This window comes from Falco biarmicus, chromosome 14 (genome assembly GCF_023638135.1).
Source record: "Falco biarmicus isolate bFalBia1 chromosome 14, bFalBia1.pri, whole genome shotgun sequence".
NCBI classification, from domain to species: domain Eukaryota; kingdom Metazoa; phylum Chordata; class Aves; order Falconiformes; family Falconidae; genus Falco; species Falco biarmicus.
Genome location: NC_079301.1, coordinates 673,546 through 688,457, shown reverse-complemented (window position 1 = coordinate 688,457; position 14,912 = coordinate 673,546). Strand labels below are relative to the sequence as shown.

General features: G+C 48.6%; 1 protein-coding gene across 1 annotated transcript in view; it reads right to left on the bottom strand.

The window, feature by feature from the left end:
• AR (androgen receptor) overlaps positions 1–14,912 on the bottom strand; it is a 60,408-nt gene that overhangs the window by 10,038 nt on the left and 35,458 nt on the right. Inside the window, exons 3-4 of the mRNA XM_056360202.1 lie at positions 13,743–13,859; positions 6,756–7,043 (exon numbers count right to left, since the gene is read on the bottom strand). Coding sequence (XP_056216177.1) covers positions 6,756–7,043; positions 13,743–13,859 — 405 coding nt within the window. The remainder of the gene's footprint in view (positions 1–6,755; positions 7,044–13,742; positions 13,860–14,912) is intronic.

Genomic DNA, 14,912 nt, shown 5'->3' with positions numbered 1-14,912 from the left:
ACCCTGCATCTGCTCTGCAGCCACTGCATCACCCCGAAGCCTCCACTGTGAACCATTCACAGCCACCATCCGCAACAGTAATGTCACAGGTAAGTGACCCCCGGAGTCGAGGCGGCTCCGCTCGCTCTGCTCTGCGCTGACCAGCTGAAGCGCAGCCAGAGCCCCAGCACTTACAAAGCTACCAGCTCGCCTTCTCCAGGCACCGAGGCAGAAACAAGCCCTCACCAAACCAATTACCTCCTTTGGTGCAATTCTGGCACCCAAGGACATAAGCCAAAAAACTTCCATTATTTTCAACCCGTTAGGACTTCACCAAGTTTAAGTAAATGGATTTTAACATATAACGCTCAGAGCCAGCAAGTAACCCTGACGCCTCATAGCATGGTTCACAGGCTGCTTTAGTTTCTCTGTCAAACACACAACGTATTTATTCACCCAATGACTATGAAAATGAATATGAAAACCTCTGCCGAATCTCAAGCTAAACAAAGTATCAACTAAATTCAAATTAGTATTCTCAGATGGTGGTTCACAGTCAAATCCGAGGCATGTTTACAACACATGCATGAACATCACCTCCAACACAGTATGTTTTTCCAGATACTTGTTAAGTAGTCAAATGTAATCTGGTTTCAAGAAAATCATATGTTACTTCAATCAAATATTAGAGCAATTCTAACATCTGCAGTTATGCATTATTACAACTCATTGAGGCAAGCATCTGTCTTTTGCTTGGGAAGCTGTCAACTGCAAATGAGCACAAACGGTGTTTTATTGCTGACTGAACCTGCTGCACATCTGTACATTCTCCTTTTTCAGCCTGCATGTCACCGGATCAAAGAACTGAAGCCTGCACACGAGCAGTGCCCCACCAAACCCCAACCGCTGGCTGGACACCCACCTTCTGGCAGCCAGAGCGGGACCCCCGAACAGCGCACGAGCACAAACCAGGCACCTGGGCACCTCAAGGACTTCATACAATCAGCCATACTCATCTCTAGGACATGTCTAAGATTTTCATATTTAATTACAGTACTGCACACCACAAAAAACCTTTCTTTTTAGAAAAATGTATCTTGTCCTCTGAGGGAATTAGCAGACAACACTCTACTAAAAAACAGAGTGATAAGGAAAGAGCAAATCAAACTGAAGACTGATGGCCAAAACTCCTTCCATAGTTTGAAGGAAGCTCTGGAAAAGGTTCAGTGCAGGCCTGGCACAGGGAGGCGAGTACACACACCCACTGCTAGGGCGGAGCAGCTTCCCAGGAAAGATGCTCTTAACCACGCAGGCAAGAAAACCCTATGAATGCAAATGTATCTATGACAGTCAGTGCTCTGTCTTCAGAAAAGGTGCAGAAACTTCCCAATGAGAAGCTGGGCCCAAGAGGTGCTGTAGGGCCAGACATGAACTGTGAGCCAAGGCGTGATGGGGAGGATGAGGTGGGGGAGGAAGAGGGCAAACCAGAGGTCTCTGATATTTGGCTTCCCTCATGCCTCCATTCTGGGAGCAAGGCCCCTAAAATCCCCACACCGAAGAGGAACCCTGTACTCTGTAAGTGACTTGGAGATGGAAAACATACCAGTGAACAGCAAACTGTGAAATTTAACCCTAATTCACACAAACGGTCCCTCCCTCTTTTGCTGGGTTCAGCATCAACAGGCTGAAGCCGCTGGAAGCGCCAGCGCCGCCAGCAGCGTCCCTGGCAGCACCTCCCCATCTCACCTGCCTGCAGTGATGCTCCAAGCACTGCCCGTGCCTGCGCACCCAGCCCCGAAGCCTCTGAGCACCCGCCCAGGGCTGCCAGCCCGGCACAGCCAGGGTCAGCTGTCCAGCCGTCTGGGGAAAGTTCTGTGTCTCCCAATCTCTGCTGCAAGAGGGACTTTGCTGCAGTTGTTCATTACCTTGTAATTATGTTCACTAAAAGAAAAAATACTTGCACAAGCTTTATCAGTGTTTAAGGAAAGGCATTTGAACACAACAGTTTTGTTGTTACAGGACTTTCTGCTTGTCCACAAAAACAAGTTCTAGAAACACCGTGCCTGACCTCTAAAAGGAATCCCTGCTTCCCATTTCGGAGCTGAAATGCCTTGAAACAACCCTGATTTTCAGAAACCAGATACCTATCGTTTCCTGAAGCCTCCCTGCTCCAGGCATCTTAGATGATGTATGGCCAAAATACCTGTAGAAGAAAATTAATACAAGCCTAACACTACAATATATTGTTGAATTTTTAGTACCGGCATATTTTGAAGAGACCCAAATGAAGACACCTTCTACAGAAAGAAATCATAGCAAAAGTAAAATTAAATTTACCGATGACTTGAAAAAGGTCAGTGCATAACCTTTTTCTTGTGAATAATTGTAAAGCAGCATAGTTTGGAGGTAAGTTCTGTATATTGTCTCTCAATGCCAGAATGATACCTTCCTAATAGATCAGCAGCTGAACACCTCACAAGTCACTGTAAGTAACATTCCTAACATAAAGAAATACTCGTTTTACAGCTGGAAATGTTATTGTCCAGAGAATGGAAAAAGATGCACAATTCATTGCACCTTTATAGTTAAAGGGTGAGTTATACAGATATGTTGATTTAATTACATTGTAAGGCACTGTATTTGAAACAGGAAAAACAATCAAGCAGTGGCCTGAACACCCATAAAGCCCCAACTAATGGCAAGTACACCCAGATTTTGCAACAGCTCTAATAAATGCCTCCACCTCCCACAATACCAGGTGGAGTATTTCACCTCATCACACGTGCACCAAGCTGCAGAAAACACGAAGGGTGTTCACCTGCCCGCCCGGCCACAGCCTTCTGCTGCCCGTGCCCTTCCACTGCTGCGCTACGCACAGCCCTTCCCGGCACCCACAGACCAGGGCTGTCACAGACCGATGTCCCAACAGCTTCGGGAATGAGCTGAAGATGTTCATGTACCGACAGTTAAAATGATCTTTAAACTAATGCGTCTCAGTGCTGCTTTAAATTAAATCTTTACTGAATTGATGTATGTGGAAAAGGGAAAATACAAACTCCTTCCACTTACCTTGAAGTGGAATGATTTTACGGATTTAACTAGATTTTTTAATTCTGTGTTTCAGCAGCTCTTTTGGCAAGCTGTGAATATTTTATCTTTCCAGGGAAACCAGTTTGATTCCACCTTCTCCTATGCAGAATTTCAATTGCATAGGGCCCAAAGGGCCATACATTACATTTTCTCCACTAGACAGCGGCTGATGTTGCCGCTGCAGGCAAGCAGGATGCCAAAACGCTCCCGCCCGGTGCAGTCTGGCTCCCAGGGTATCACTGAATCCTGGTGGGAAGAAGCGCAGCATCAGCTCACTGCGTATTGACCACGCTTGGTATACAGGTGATGTTCAGTGCCGGATGCAAGGTCAATAATCACCTGTTAACCAATATTAATCTATTGTCACTATTATCAGACAGGGGGTACCTCTGCTGCAGGTGCAAGCTCCCCCTCCTCCCACTGGCAGCTGTCACTGGAAAGGGAAACCTTTGCATCTTTGCATCAATAGCTATCATAACTGACCTGCAGAGCTGCATATGCTTAGTTAAGCTGACGCTTGTGCCAGATGAGCTTCTATAATGGAGAAAGAGGAAGCAGGGATAACATTCCCACCCTTCCCGTGGATCTACTGAGGACCACACAGCCTTTCCATAAGGCAGCTGACACCCACTGCTGGGCTGCCTGGCTGGGCAGGGGACAGAGCCAGGTTTGCCTGATCAGTACCAGGAGTGCCTGATGAGGTGTGCCACTCTGGCTTCAGCCACGGGCAGTCCTCCTCCTCCTCACGGCTGAGGCAGGCTGTGCTGCCATGCAGCAGCAGACCATCAAGCCCTCCAGTCTGCTGTTGCACCTCGCCAGCAACAGCGTTCATTAAACAGCCTCCCAACAGACCACATGAAGGTCTTTCCGTTTTGATGAAAACAACTGCATCCCACTGTTTTAAATTGCTGGCTTCTGTTGCCATTACTTCTACCCCTGCACATATTCACCCCTCTCAGAAGCCTGCCCAGTGCCAAGCTGCCAAGCCAACCTACAGACCTGGGAACTGAAAACACCAAAATACAATTCAAACAAATTCTAGATAGCAAATCACCTCTGGCTATGGAGTAGGATTCTGCAAGTTTACTCAAAAAGCGCAGTGCCCACGGTGCAGGCAGGGAAAGCAGTGCCTGCCGCAGCACAGCCACTGCCCGCAGCACCAGAACAGCACCAGTTCGGCAGTTATTCATCCCTTCCCTGGAAAACATCAGGAGAATGACTGAGTGGCAAATTTGTGATTATTACTGTTGAGCCCTCCAGCACTGGCACATGTCAGGGAACTTCTGGAGAAAGCTGGGAAAAAAAAACCCTGGCCTTGCCTCTCTCCCAGGGCACAATGATGCTAACGGTCAGCCAGCACCAGCAGGACAGGGAGGGCAGCCAGGCAGCATCCCACCACAGTGTGCCCACTGGGAGCCCTGGCCTGTGGAGGGGGTTGCGGTTATATTGTGAGTGCCCAGAGCCATGACCGCTCAGATGTAAGATGAGAATTAATTTTGCCCAGATGCTGGCCCAGCGGGCACCGGCACCAGGAGGCAGTGGTGCAGCAGCTGTCATAAGCCATGCTGCCATGCAGCCTGGGGTCGGAGATCAGGTGCAGTAGAGGAGAGTAAAAGCCTTTGATAAGGGGGTGGTTACGATGAAAAATGTTTTTCAAAGCACTCTCCCTTTCCATTAGCCCTACCGCAGTTTTACAACCTCAGCCCCCGGACTGCCGGTCGGGTTTGATGGTGTCTCCTTGTACTCTTCTAAAGAAATCTTGATGTCTGATGTAGATAAGCTGGAAGAGTAAGCAGGACTTGTTCCTGGTTTCACAAGCTAGATGAACCTTTTCTGACTCGAGAATATAAGAAACAGAATGGACTACTGTGCATTTAAGCATATGCAGACCAACAGCCCTCCTGGGCCACCAGTCAATCTACTTCCAGGGGACTGCTCTATTTCTGGGAACATCAAACATCTGGCTGCAGTTCATCACCAGGTTTTGGTATATAGTGGTGTCGTGGTTCAACCCCAGCCAGCAACTAAGCACCACACAGCCACTGCCCCCCTGCCCTGCGGTGGGATGGGGAGGAGAATCGGAAAAAGGTAAAACCTCTGGGCTGAGATAAGAATAGTTTAATAATTTAAATAAAGTAGTAGCAGTAGTAGTGGTAGTAATAATAGTAATATCAACAGTAATTGTTACGAAGAGGATAAGGAGATGGAGGAATAAAACCCAAGGCAAAAACCCCAAGTGATGCACAATACAGTTGCTCACCCCGCACTGACCAGTCCCCCAGCAGTGATCGGCAGCAGCCAGCCAGCTCCCCCCAGTTTATATACCGAGCATGATGTCCTATGGTATGGAATATGCCTTTGGCTAGTTCGGGCCAGCTGTCCTGGCTCCGCTTCCTCCCGGCTCACTGTGCACCTCCTCACTGGCAGAGCACGGGAAACTGAAAAGTCCTTGGCCTGGGGGAAGCATGATTTAGCACCAACTGAAACATCAGTGTGTTATCAACATTATTCTCATACTAAATCCAAACCACAGCACTGCACCAGCTACTTGGAAGAAAATTAACTCCATCCCAGCCAAAACCAGGACAAGTAGCAAGCTTATTTTGCCTCTGGTCATAACACCCCACACAAAGAGTAGGATCCCTCTTTTCTGTGGCATTTCCTGTGGAACAAGGCCAGGATGAGGCAGGCAGCTTGGCATCATCTCCGTGCCCCAGCATCAGGGATGCCGGAGGTGCACTGCATCCCGCTGCACCCAGGGTGATCTCAGTCTTCTGTAATTTCATTCATTCCATTGGCAGGATTACAACATGCAACAGGCAGCATGTTACAGACTGGTAACCTCTATGGTCAGAACCAAGGAGTGTATTCGATGTATCACCGGGATGTTCTCATTTACAGCACCTGCTAATTATTACCATTTGGAAACTTCCTGACCCTAATGTACTCCCATATCACAAGTCTGAATGCATCATAAATATATTCCACCAGCCTGTCACACGAGCAATCTGACTGCCAGGAAAAAGCCCTTTGGGATTTTGTATGTCTCTTTTGCTATTTTACAATTAATTGGCTTGTGAAATATAGAAGTGGGGAGGAAGGATTTCTCCCATCTCGCAAGCCTCAGCTCCTTTCAGCAGTTTCCCCCCTCTCGCTTTCACATCACAAAGTGGCACACTTCTGGTTCACCTGGGCAATTTACCCTTTTCACCACTTCATGCAGCTTATGGGACGGGGCTAATATTTCCTTAGAGAAGACTTCTGCAGGTCTGGCGGACACAGCCCTGGAATTGGAACAGAATCCTCACAGGGAGAGTGGGAAGAGAGCAAGACCCTGAACCCCAAACCTGCACCCTTCCGGCGTGGGAGCAGCCACATGCCCACACGGTAGCATGTGCCAGGTGTTATCATAACCCAAACCTTAAGTTTTGATGTACCTTGTCACCCCCTAGTCACCTCTCCCATCAACCAGCTGCCCAAAGGAGGCAAAACCTGATGCTGCCGCAGCCTGCTTTACAAAGGTATTACACAGACAGGTGCCCCGGAAGATGCTCCCCCAAGCAACTGTGTGATGGTGGGACATGGGCTGCAGACCACCTCCTTCAAACCCACCCCCGGCGATGCAAACAAGGGTGCTGTAGGAACGTGCCAAGGAAGGGACGGGCTTTGTTTGTTTCCTTCCTCACCTGGCAAGGCCTTTGCCCATTTGACCACGTAGACCAGCTGCCTCTCCCCGAGCTCATTCAGGCTGGTCAGCAGGTTGGAGAAGGAGTCTGGCTGGCTGTTGTCATGGCCAGCACACACCACACCAGGCTCAATGGCCTCCAGGACGTTGAGGAAGATGGGCTGGCACTCATACCCATCAATGCGTGTCATCACCATCTCAGGAGCCTGCTCCTCTGTGGGGCTGGATGAGCTGGCTGCCTCCATGTCATCTTGTGTCTTCAGGTTACCCAGCTTCTTCAGCTTGCGGGCTGTGGAAATGACACATTTTAGTGTGAGACTTAAAAAAAACAAAAAAACAAAAAAACAAAAAAACCCTCAAGGTTTCTTGGCCTCCACTTAGATTTACGAGGAAAGGAAAAACAATGACCAGCAGCAGCTACTCCTTCAGTGCATGCCGCCCAAAGAGTGCACCGGCATCACAGACCTCATGTATGGACGAAAGGAAGCACATGCTGCACAAGGAAATCCATTTGCTCATTAATCTTACGTGGAAAAGAACAAGCACCATTTACATCCTCAGCTGTGATCAGTCTCACATTAACTCCCAGTGAGAAACGCAGAGGAAGAACCGGAGAAAAGAGAGAAGAGGTGACTCGACCCAAACAGCTACTCACACACAATTAAAAAGGCAAGCACACAAACTCAGTAGATGGTCAGGTTCCAGGGAAAAAAGCCATTGCACTTGGAGGCTCAAGCGGGGCTGTTCCATCCTGGGCCAGAGTGGAAGTGGGATGTAACCAAGATAAAAACCTTCTCCCTGCCCGGGGCTCCTGCAACACTTGCATAAACAAGCTCTCCCAGCCAGGTCACTGCCTTACAAACATATTAATGGAAAATACATTTTAAGAGCTAGCAGGCAGTTCCATGGCTGTTTCCCTGGAGTTTCCCCAGCTAGCCCACCAACAAGGAGAAGGCTGAGCAGGGGTGGCCTCGGTCTGCTAGCTAGCCTCAAGGGCAACCTCAGCCAAGTGAGCCTGTGGGGTGGGACTGCAAGGAGGCAGCACCTTGTGCCCTGTCACCATGACAAAGTGCTTCTCCTGTGCATCTGGCTCATAATTACAGACACTCGTCTGCTAGAAAGATACACCAGGAGCTTCAGATGCGTGAGATCAGAATTCTTGGGGAGTCAGTGTTCACCTAATTTGATATCTGCATGACATGTTCAGCACAACACAGGTTGGCAGGCTACTGCAGACAGGAACAGCTTTCACCCCTCACTGACTCCAACCCCCCTATTTAATTAGAGAGAAAAAAAGCCAGTTGCTTAATTCAAGCAGAGAAAGTAACATCAAACCGATTGTCCTTGGGGTTTTGGCTCCTTCATTACATGATACTTATCTCAAATTTCCTTTCAGCTGTAATTAGAAAAATAAGCAGCAAAACATAAAAATGTCAAGTTAAAGTACAGCTTTGTAAATCAATTCAGAACACTGATCTTTAAGTAATGTACTTTGGGTGATATACTATACAAGCAATTAAGATGGGCTGCTCTGCAAAAAAGGAGGAGGAAAGAGCAATAAAAACAAAAGAGCGCAACAGGAAAACGGCTGCAGCGCAGTGCGACACCCCAGCCATCACCTGCCGGGGCGGCGGGCAGCCAGGGCACCCAGCCCCCTCTCCCACCCCTCCAGAAGTCACAGGCAGCACCAGGACCCAGCAGGGACCCACCACTCTCCTCTCTGACCCCGTTAGCACCGCTCTCCCTGGCAGCCGCTGGGGTTTTTGCTTCCAGCAGGCAGGGAGGGGAGCGCCCAGCGCTGACCCCCATTTCCAAACACCCTGGTGTTAACTGGGGCAGGGGCAGCGGGGCTGACCCCGCCTGAGGCAGGAGCCACGTCTCACGGTTGCGCTGGGCTCTCGGCCTTTAGAGATGGGAGAGCTGCTGGGAAAGCAAAGCTCCCCGGCTTAAAAGAAGAACTAAAACCTGAACTGTATCTTCCAAAGATGAGTAACCCGTGCCCATCAGGTCCCATGCGTGAGTGGAGCCAAACCCTCACTGTATAAAACACGCGTGTAGTTTGGCTTAAACGTTAAATATTTTTCTTAAAATTGAATTATCTAGTACTAAAAAATATTCAGTGAAGTAAGAGAGCAAGCAACCAGCTACATTGGCTCTGAGACTGCAGGCGTAAACCATGCTCCTCCATGTCAGAGCAGTGAAGGCAGGTGATAACTGCTCTTATCAGAGGAGCCTTATATTTGTGCTTTACAGGAGCAGTTGTTCCACAGATCACTGAAATACTGGTGTTACTAGATGGAGAAAAGCTTCAGAGGTAACGACGAGCTTATACTCAGTCATCTGGGCAAAAACCTTTTTTGGTGGTAGATCCTACTCAGCAGTTACTGGGAACAAAAACAGAAATAAAAAAATACAAATTAAAGACACTTGTTGTATTTTATTCTAGGAGGAGCTAAGCTAGGCAGAAGTCTATGCTGTATTTCTCCAAACCGAGGTGGGATGAAGCCCAGCAGGTGGGATGAGAACAGGTGGTGGCCCAGCTCAGCTCTCGGCAGGGACAAGAGCACTCGGCAGCCTCCACCAATGTGGCACCGTCCCCGCATCCCACCTGCAGCACCTCTGCTGTCCAGCTTGGGGCTAACTGAGAAGACATCCCATGTACCAGGAAAAAAGCTTAAAGGACGCAATTATATGGTATCATGATACAATATTCACCGGTGCAAGAATCCCTAGGGAGCATGCCATAGAGCCACTATCAAGGTGACACATATTCTAAGCAACTTACACCTACCCACCCTCCTGCCAGGCATACCCGGTCGAGGAGCTCTGGGCTCCAGCAGGGATTTTTCACGAGTGCTGGGACTCAGGAAAGTTCTGGGAACCTGGAAGAAAAGTGCTCTTGCACTGCAGTGACAGAGAACTCCTGCCAGCCCCGGGCACCGCACGCTCATTTCAGCTACAGGCGGAATGTCAGAGAAGCTGAAACAGGACTGACTTATATCCTGTCGTCAATTTTTTTATTAATATCAACCTGTGGCTTGTCAAAACCAGACCCTGTCAAGCTATCAACCCTCTCTGGCATGATAATTTTAGTTAATAATTATAATAGTACTGGTATAGCAGACATGTTTAATAAGAGATCTGAGTCAGTCTGGCCCACATGAATTAAAAAGACTCAAACAATATAAAATCAGGCAGTACAGCTGAAGGATCTTAAATCACCGAGATGATATATCTCAAAAGTAATTATAAATGTTGAAACATCAGACAGGTTCGTTTCTTGTGAGGGTTGTTCACGGCCCTTTGCTAGTGAATGTTTACATTCAGTCCAAAAAGAAAATTAACCATTTCTACTAAAAGAGTCTGTATGACAATGCAGAGGTGGGAGAACAGTAACGAGCATTAAGGAATGATCACCAAACAGAGCAATTGAGGCCTGCTGATAAGCTCCATCTACCACAGCAAAGCCCATCTCTGTAAGCAGATATGGAGCAACTGAGCAAGTGAGCCTGATGCTCAGTGGCTGTCGAACTCCTCGGCAGCCTGAACTCAGGCCCAAAGCTGACAGACGAACACAGAGCCCTGAGCTGGCCGCGTGGTTTGGTGGCCACAGGACTAGCAGGATCCTGTGCCACGTGAAGGACGGGAAACACCAGCCTGGCGAGCATCTTGCCACCACCTTTAAGAACTGATGCTGCTGACACTGGGAAACTGCAATTAGATGCTCACCATGTGACGCAGGTGTTGGCAAACTGCAGCAGCCATAAGAACAGTAAGGACCAGACAACACACCTTGGAGCAAGGAAATAAAGAATTTTACCTAGATGACTATGCAGAAGGCATAGGGTTATTAAATCACAGCCAACAAATACCCACTGCGGGGACAGAAATTCAATAAAGATAGGTTTTTCAATCTAGCAAGCAACGCTGTAATAAAGATCCAGTTGCTGGAAATCAAGGACAGACAAGATGAAAAATAAGGTACATCTATCACAACACTGAACATAATTAACTACTGCAACTGCATGGAAAAAAACACATTAGATTCTCCACCGCTGGAAATGCTTACATCGGTATCAAATGCTTTTATAGGATATTTACTCTATTTCAACCACAGCAACTGGACCTGAATTAGGACTAAATACAGGTATGCCTCATGCCTTGGGCTTTTACAAGGTATCAGCAGTTACTACAGTAGTCTTCTAGCGCTGTCATCAATGAAACAAACTGGATTTGACATGTTTGGGAGGTTTTGCCCCAAGACAGGACCCACACTCAGCAGTTAGGCTAAAGGTGTACGGCACAGCTGCTGGTTGAGACCTCCTGCAGCGCAGGCGGGCTGCCAGCCCCGGCCGAGGGCACAGGTGCTTGATTCTCACAATGGTAACAGCCTACGGCACCTTGCATGCCATTATATAAATAATACATATTATTTTAATAAAAATATATATACACGTACATAAAATATATATAAAACATATATAAACATATATGTAAAACACACTGGCAGCAAACAACCGGGAGGCACCCTAAATGCAGAGCTCTGTAGTGCAGCAGCAGTTGCACTGGCTGAGCGGTGGGCAGGGTCCAGGCAGGAGCCAGGCAGAGGGGTCTGGGTGCCCGTGTGTGCACGAGGGCTGGCACAGTCCGTGCAGCAGCACATTCCCCATGCACAGGGGCTGGCACAGTCCGTGCAGCCCTGCAGGCACCTGCGCTTGCACTAGGAACTGGTGCTGCGGGAGAGGCAGGACAGTGGACCAGCAGAACTGAGCACATGAAACCAGCATTATAACTTTTTTTTCTTCCCTTTTTCTTCTCTTGGGTTTTACAGTGTTGATCGGGAGAGAAGATTCTGTTTAATGGATTTCAGCTTGCAGGTCAGAGTGATCTCAATCAGTAACAAAGTGCTTTGACATATTGCCATTCTGTGCCAAAGCAGAGAGCCCTAAATAAGGTATTCAATGTGTCACCTCCTCCTCCCATTAAACCTACTGAGAGCTGCAGGTCTGCTGGTGACAGGCAGCTCTGTTGTACCCTCAAAGTGACTGGTAATTAACAAGCAGTTAAAAACAACTGTTTGGAGCTTGGAAGTGTTTTCAAATGCTCTGCTTCTCTGCTGTGGGAGAAATAACTGTGGACAAACTCATAGCGTGCATGTTTTTTCAACAATTGCTTTTAAACCAACATTCAAAACAAATGCAAAACAGACCAGGCAGAACAGGTCAGGGTGACCCAAAGAGCTTGAGAAAAATAAAAGGGAGGGGGGTGGCTATCAGTATTAGCATTAATTTTGTCAGTGTGTCCTGCAGAAGAAGGTTACACTGATGTATTTCTTCTCTTACTTAAGGAAACCTCACCAGAAAAAAAGCGCTTAAGAATAAGAGCGTGCTTGTTTTGGATGGTATTACAAAGCCCTTCTGCTGGCTGTGGACCAGGGAGCTGGGTCTGGCTCCTCGTCCTGGTTCCCTGGCTCAGGAGCCCAGCAACACCACAGGCAGCACCCCGGTTCTGATGTCCCAGGCAGACAAGGAGGAGCCTCCCTGCTTCCCTGGGAAGCCATGGCTACCAGTGGCCACAAAAATGACTGTCATCAGGGACTCCTGCAAGCAGGCATTGGGCAGGCATGGCTCTGGGACAGGTTCCTCTGCCCTTGCTCCCTCCCAGCTGGGCTGGATGACCAGGTTGGGAGTAGAACGGGTGAAGGAGATACCAGGGAACCGAGACAGAGATAGCTGCCTGATAACTCAGCAAGCAAACTGCCTGCCTGGTGGCATCAGGTGGCTCTGGCACCTCCCTGGCACTCCCGAACTGGGGTGCGCCATGGCACGTGCCCATGCACGTTGCTCCCAAGGCACTGCAGCGGCAGCACCCTGCCGTCTGCTGACGGTTCGCCTGAGGGTGGCAGGGTAAGTGAAGCACCATCAGAACCAGCCCAGGGGGCTGACATCACGAGGTTTTAGGATTGCATTACCTTTTGGGACATTTGGTTTTTCTGCTTGCTACCAGGAGGAAAGGAGTGAGCTGAGCATCGTTTGCATCACTCCCCCCCACCCCCTGCACTCAGATTTACCACTCACTGCTGCAGAAGCAGAGGGGAGAGGCAGGCTCCTGCCCTGCCAGCTGTTGGTACCCGAGCTTTAAGAACCATCCAGGAGAAAAATAAAATTAAAACCACTGCTCCTCGATAAGCAATCAACCAGAACCGTTTCAGTAGCAAGTTCTTCAAGACAAGGTTCCTGCAGCCCAGCAGCTCCAGGAGGCACTGCACATCCCAGCAGTGGTAGAAATATTTAAACTAAAATGTCAGCACATCATAACTAGCCAGGGCTCCCCCCTTCCCTCTGCCCTGTGCCTGAGGCTTTCCTTTCTCTATCACCTCTGGCTCCCATTTTCATCATGAGTCAGGTCCATCAGCCCCATTTTTCTTCCTCACCCTCACATCAAATGAACTCAAAGATGAGCCACCCAGTGATCCACCTTGTAGCGTCTAGATTTTGAGCAGAAAACATCAGATTTTGGATACAGGTGCTCTGTCAGGTTTTGGCAGTGCTACAGGTTTTGAAACAAACTGTAACAAGGATCTTTTACCAGTGAGACAGGAGCAACTGCTGTTCAGCAAAGGAAAATACTGGGGGGCCTCCAGTTTTTTGAAGAAAAATGCCCCTTTCTGCCTGGGAAAAATCATCCTAAGATGGGAGTGCTCTCTTCAAAGAGGCTTCCGCGTGAGCGAGAATCCACTTTACCCAGCCATTTACATCTTTTCAGATTAACAAGGTTTTAAACTAAGGAAAAACAATGTTTCCTGAAAGTCAAACAGAACTTTAATGAAAATTAGTTTTGGTATTAGAAACCTGCAAGTGTTTCCTGAAGCTCATTACACTCCATCAGCCTCACTCTTTCAGCCATTTACCAACTGTTATGAATATGCTGAGTACATTCGTTATCTGCAGCAGCAGCCGGGCTGCGCAGCCCGCTGCTCAGGCAGTACCTCCGAGTGTCATCCCAGCCTCGTAGCACTTTCGCAGGCGGCATGACGGGCAGTTTTTCCTTCTGAACTTGTCGATGGTGCAGTCGTTCCGGCTGGCACAGAGGTATTTCTGTTTACCTACAAATAACAGAGGAAACGGCAGATGGGTGGTGGGTACCAATCACACTGGGTCTACAAGGAGAAACGGACTTGTTATTTTCTTTCTCAGTATCACCAGGGTCACCAGCGTCGCTGGAGGAGAAGAAAGGAGCAGAATAAGAGAAGAGAGAACTATATCAGTGCTGGTTTCCCAGTTCACCCTCCAGAAGAAGATTTATGTTGGAAGTTGGTATCTGTTGGGAAAACAGCACCGCTCTTCCTCTGCTGCCACAGGAGAGGTTCATTGCCAGATACACAGGCTTTGTACGAGGGCTGGCTACCGAAAGGCAGCCGTGGGCACTGCTGCTTTGCCATACTTCGGCACCCCTTCCCCACCTGCCCTCCCCGCCGGCAGCGCTGCTCCTCTCCACCCACACATCACAGGCTTTTACATCACGATCTCCCAGGAGAAACATCGCTCTGCACCCTGCAGCACAGCAGAGGTAGTCAATAAACAGCAATTAAATAACGAAGTATGGATAGTTTGGGTCTCATTTTTTAAATGTCACACATCTATTGCTTGCCTTTTGCTGTGAAGAACAGTTTTTCTCCCAGAACCCCTTCAAAATACAGTTTGCTTCTCCTGCCACGGCATTCACCTACAGTTTGCTAAATATAGTCCCCAGACAGTGGCCTTCCCTCTACAACCGTGCTTTTCTTTACAGCATTTTTTGGGGCTGAATTATTTTTGGTACCACCTATTAACTCTAACTGGGTTTGCTGCCTGCAGGCTACAGACAGGGCTGGGGAGCTGCCTGCATGGGGGCTGTTGGCCCACAGGCTCTGCTGCCCTGGTCCCGTGCCAGGGTCGCACCAGTCACCTGTCCCCAGGCTGCACTCCCAGCCAGCCAGGAGGAAACTGGGACCAGCCAGTGATTCCCAGTGAGGCAGCCCTTGAGCAGCAGCGGGACTAGAGGGGCTTGCAGAAAATTCAGGAGTGAGTTACTGTCAGGTTACCTGGCATATTAGACTCACCTTTCTGCTCATTTTGAGCACAGCCCTTAGAGCCCCAGATTTCTGCTCTTTTTTTTT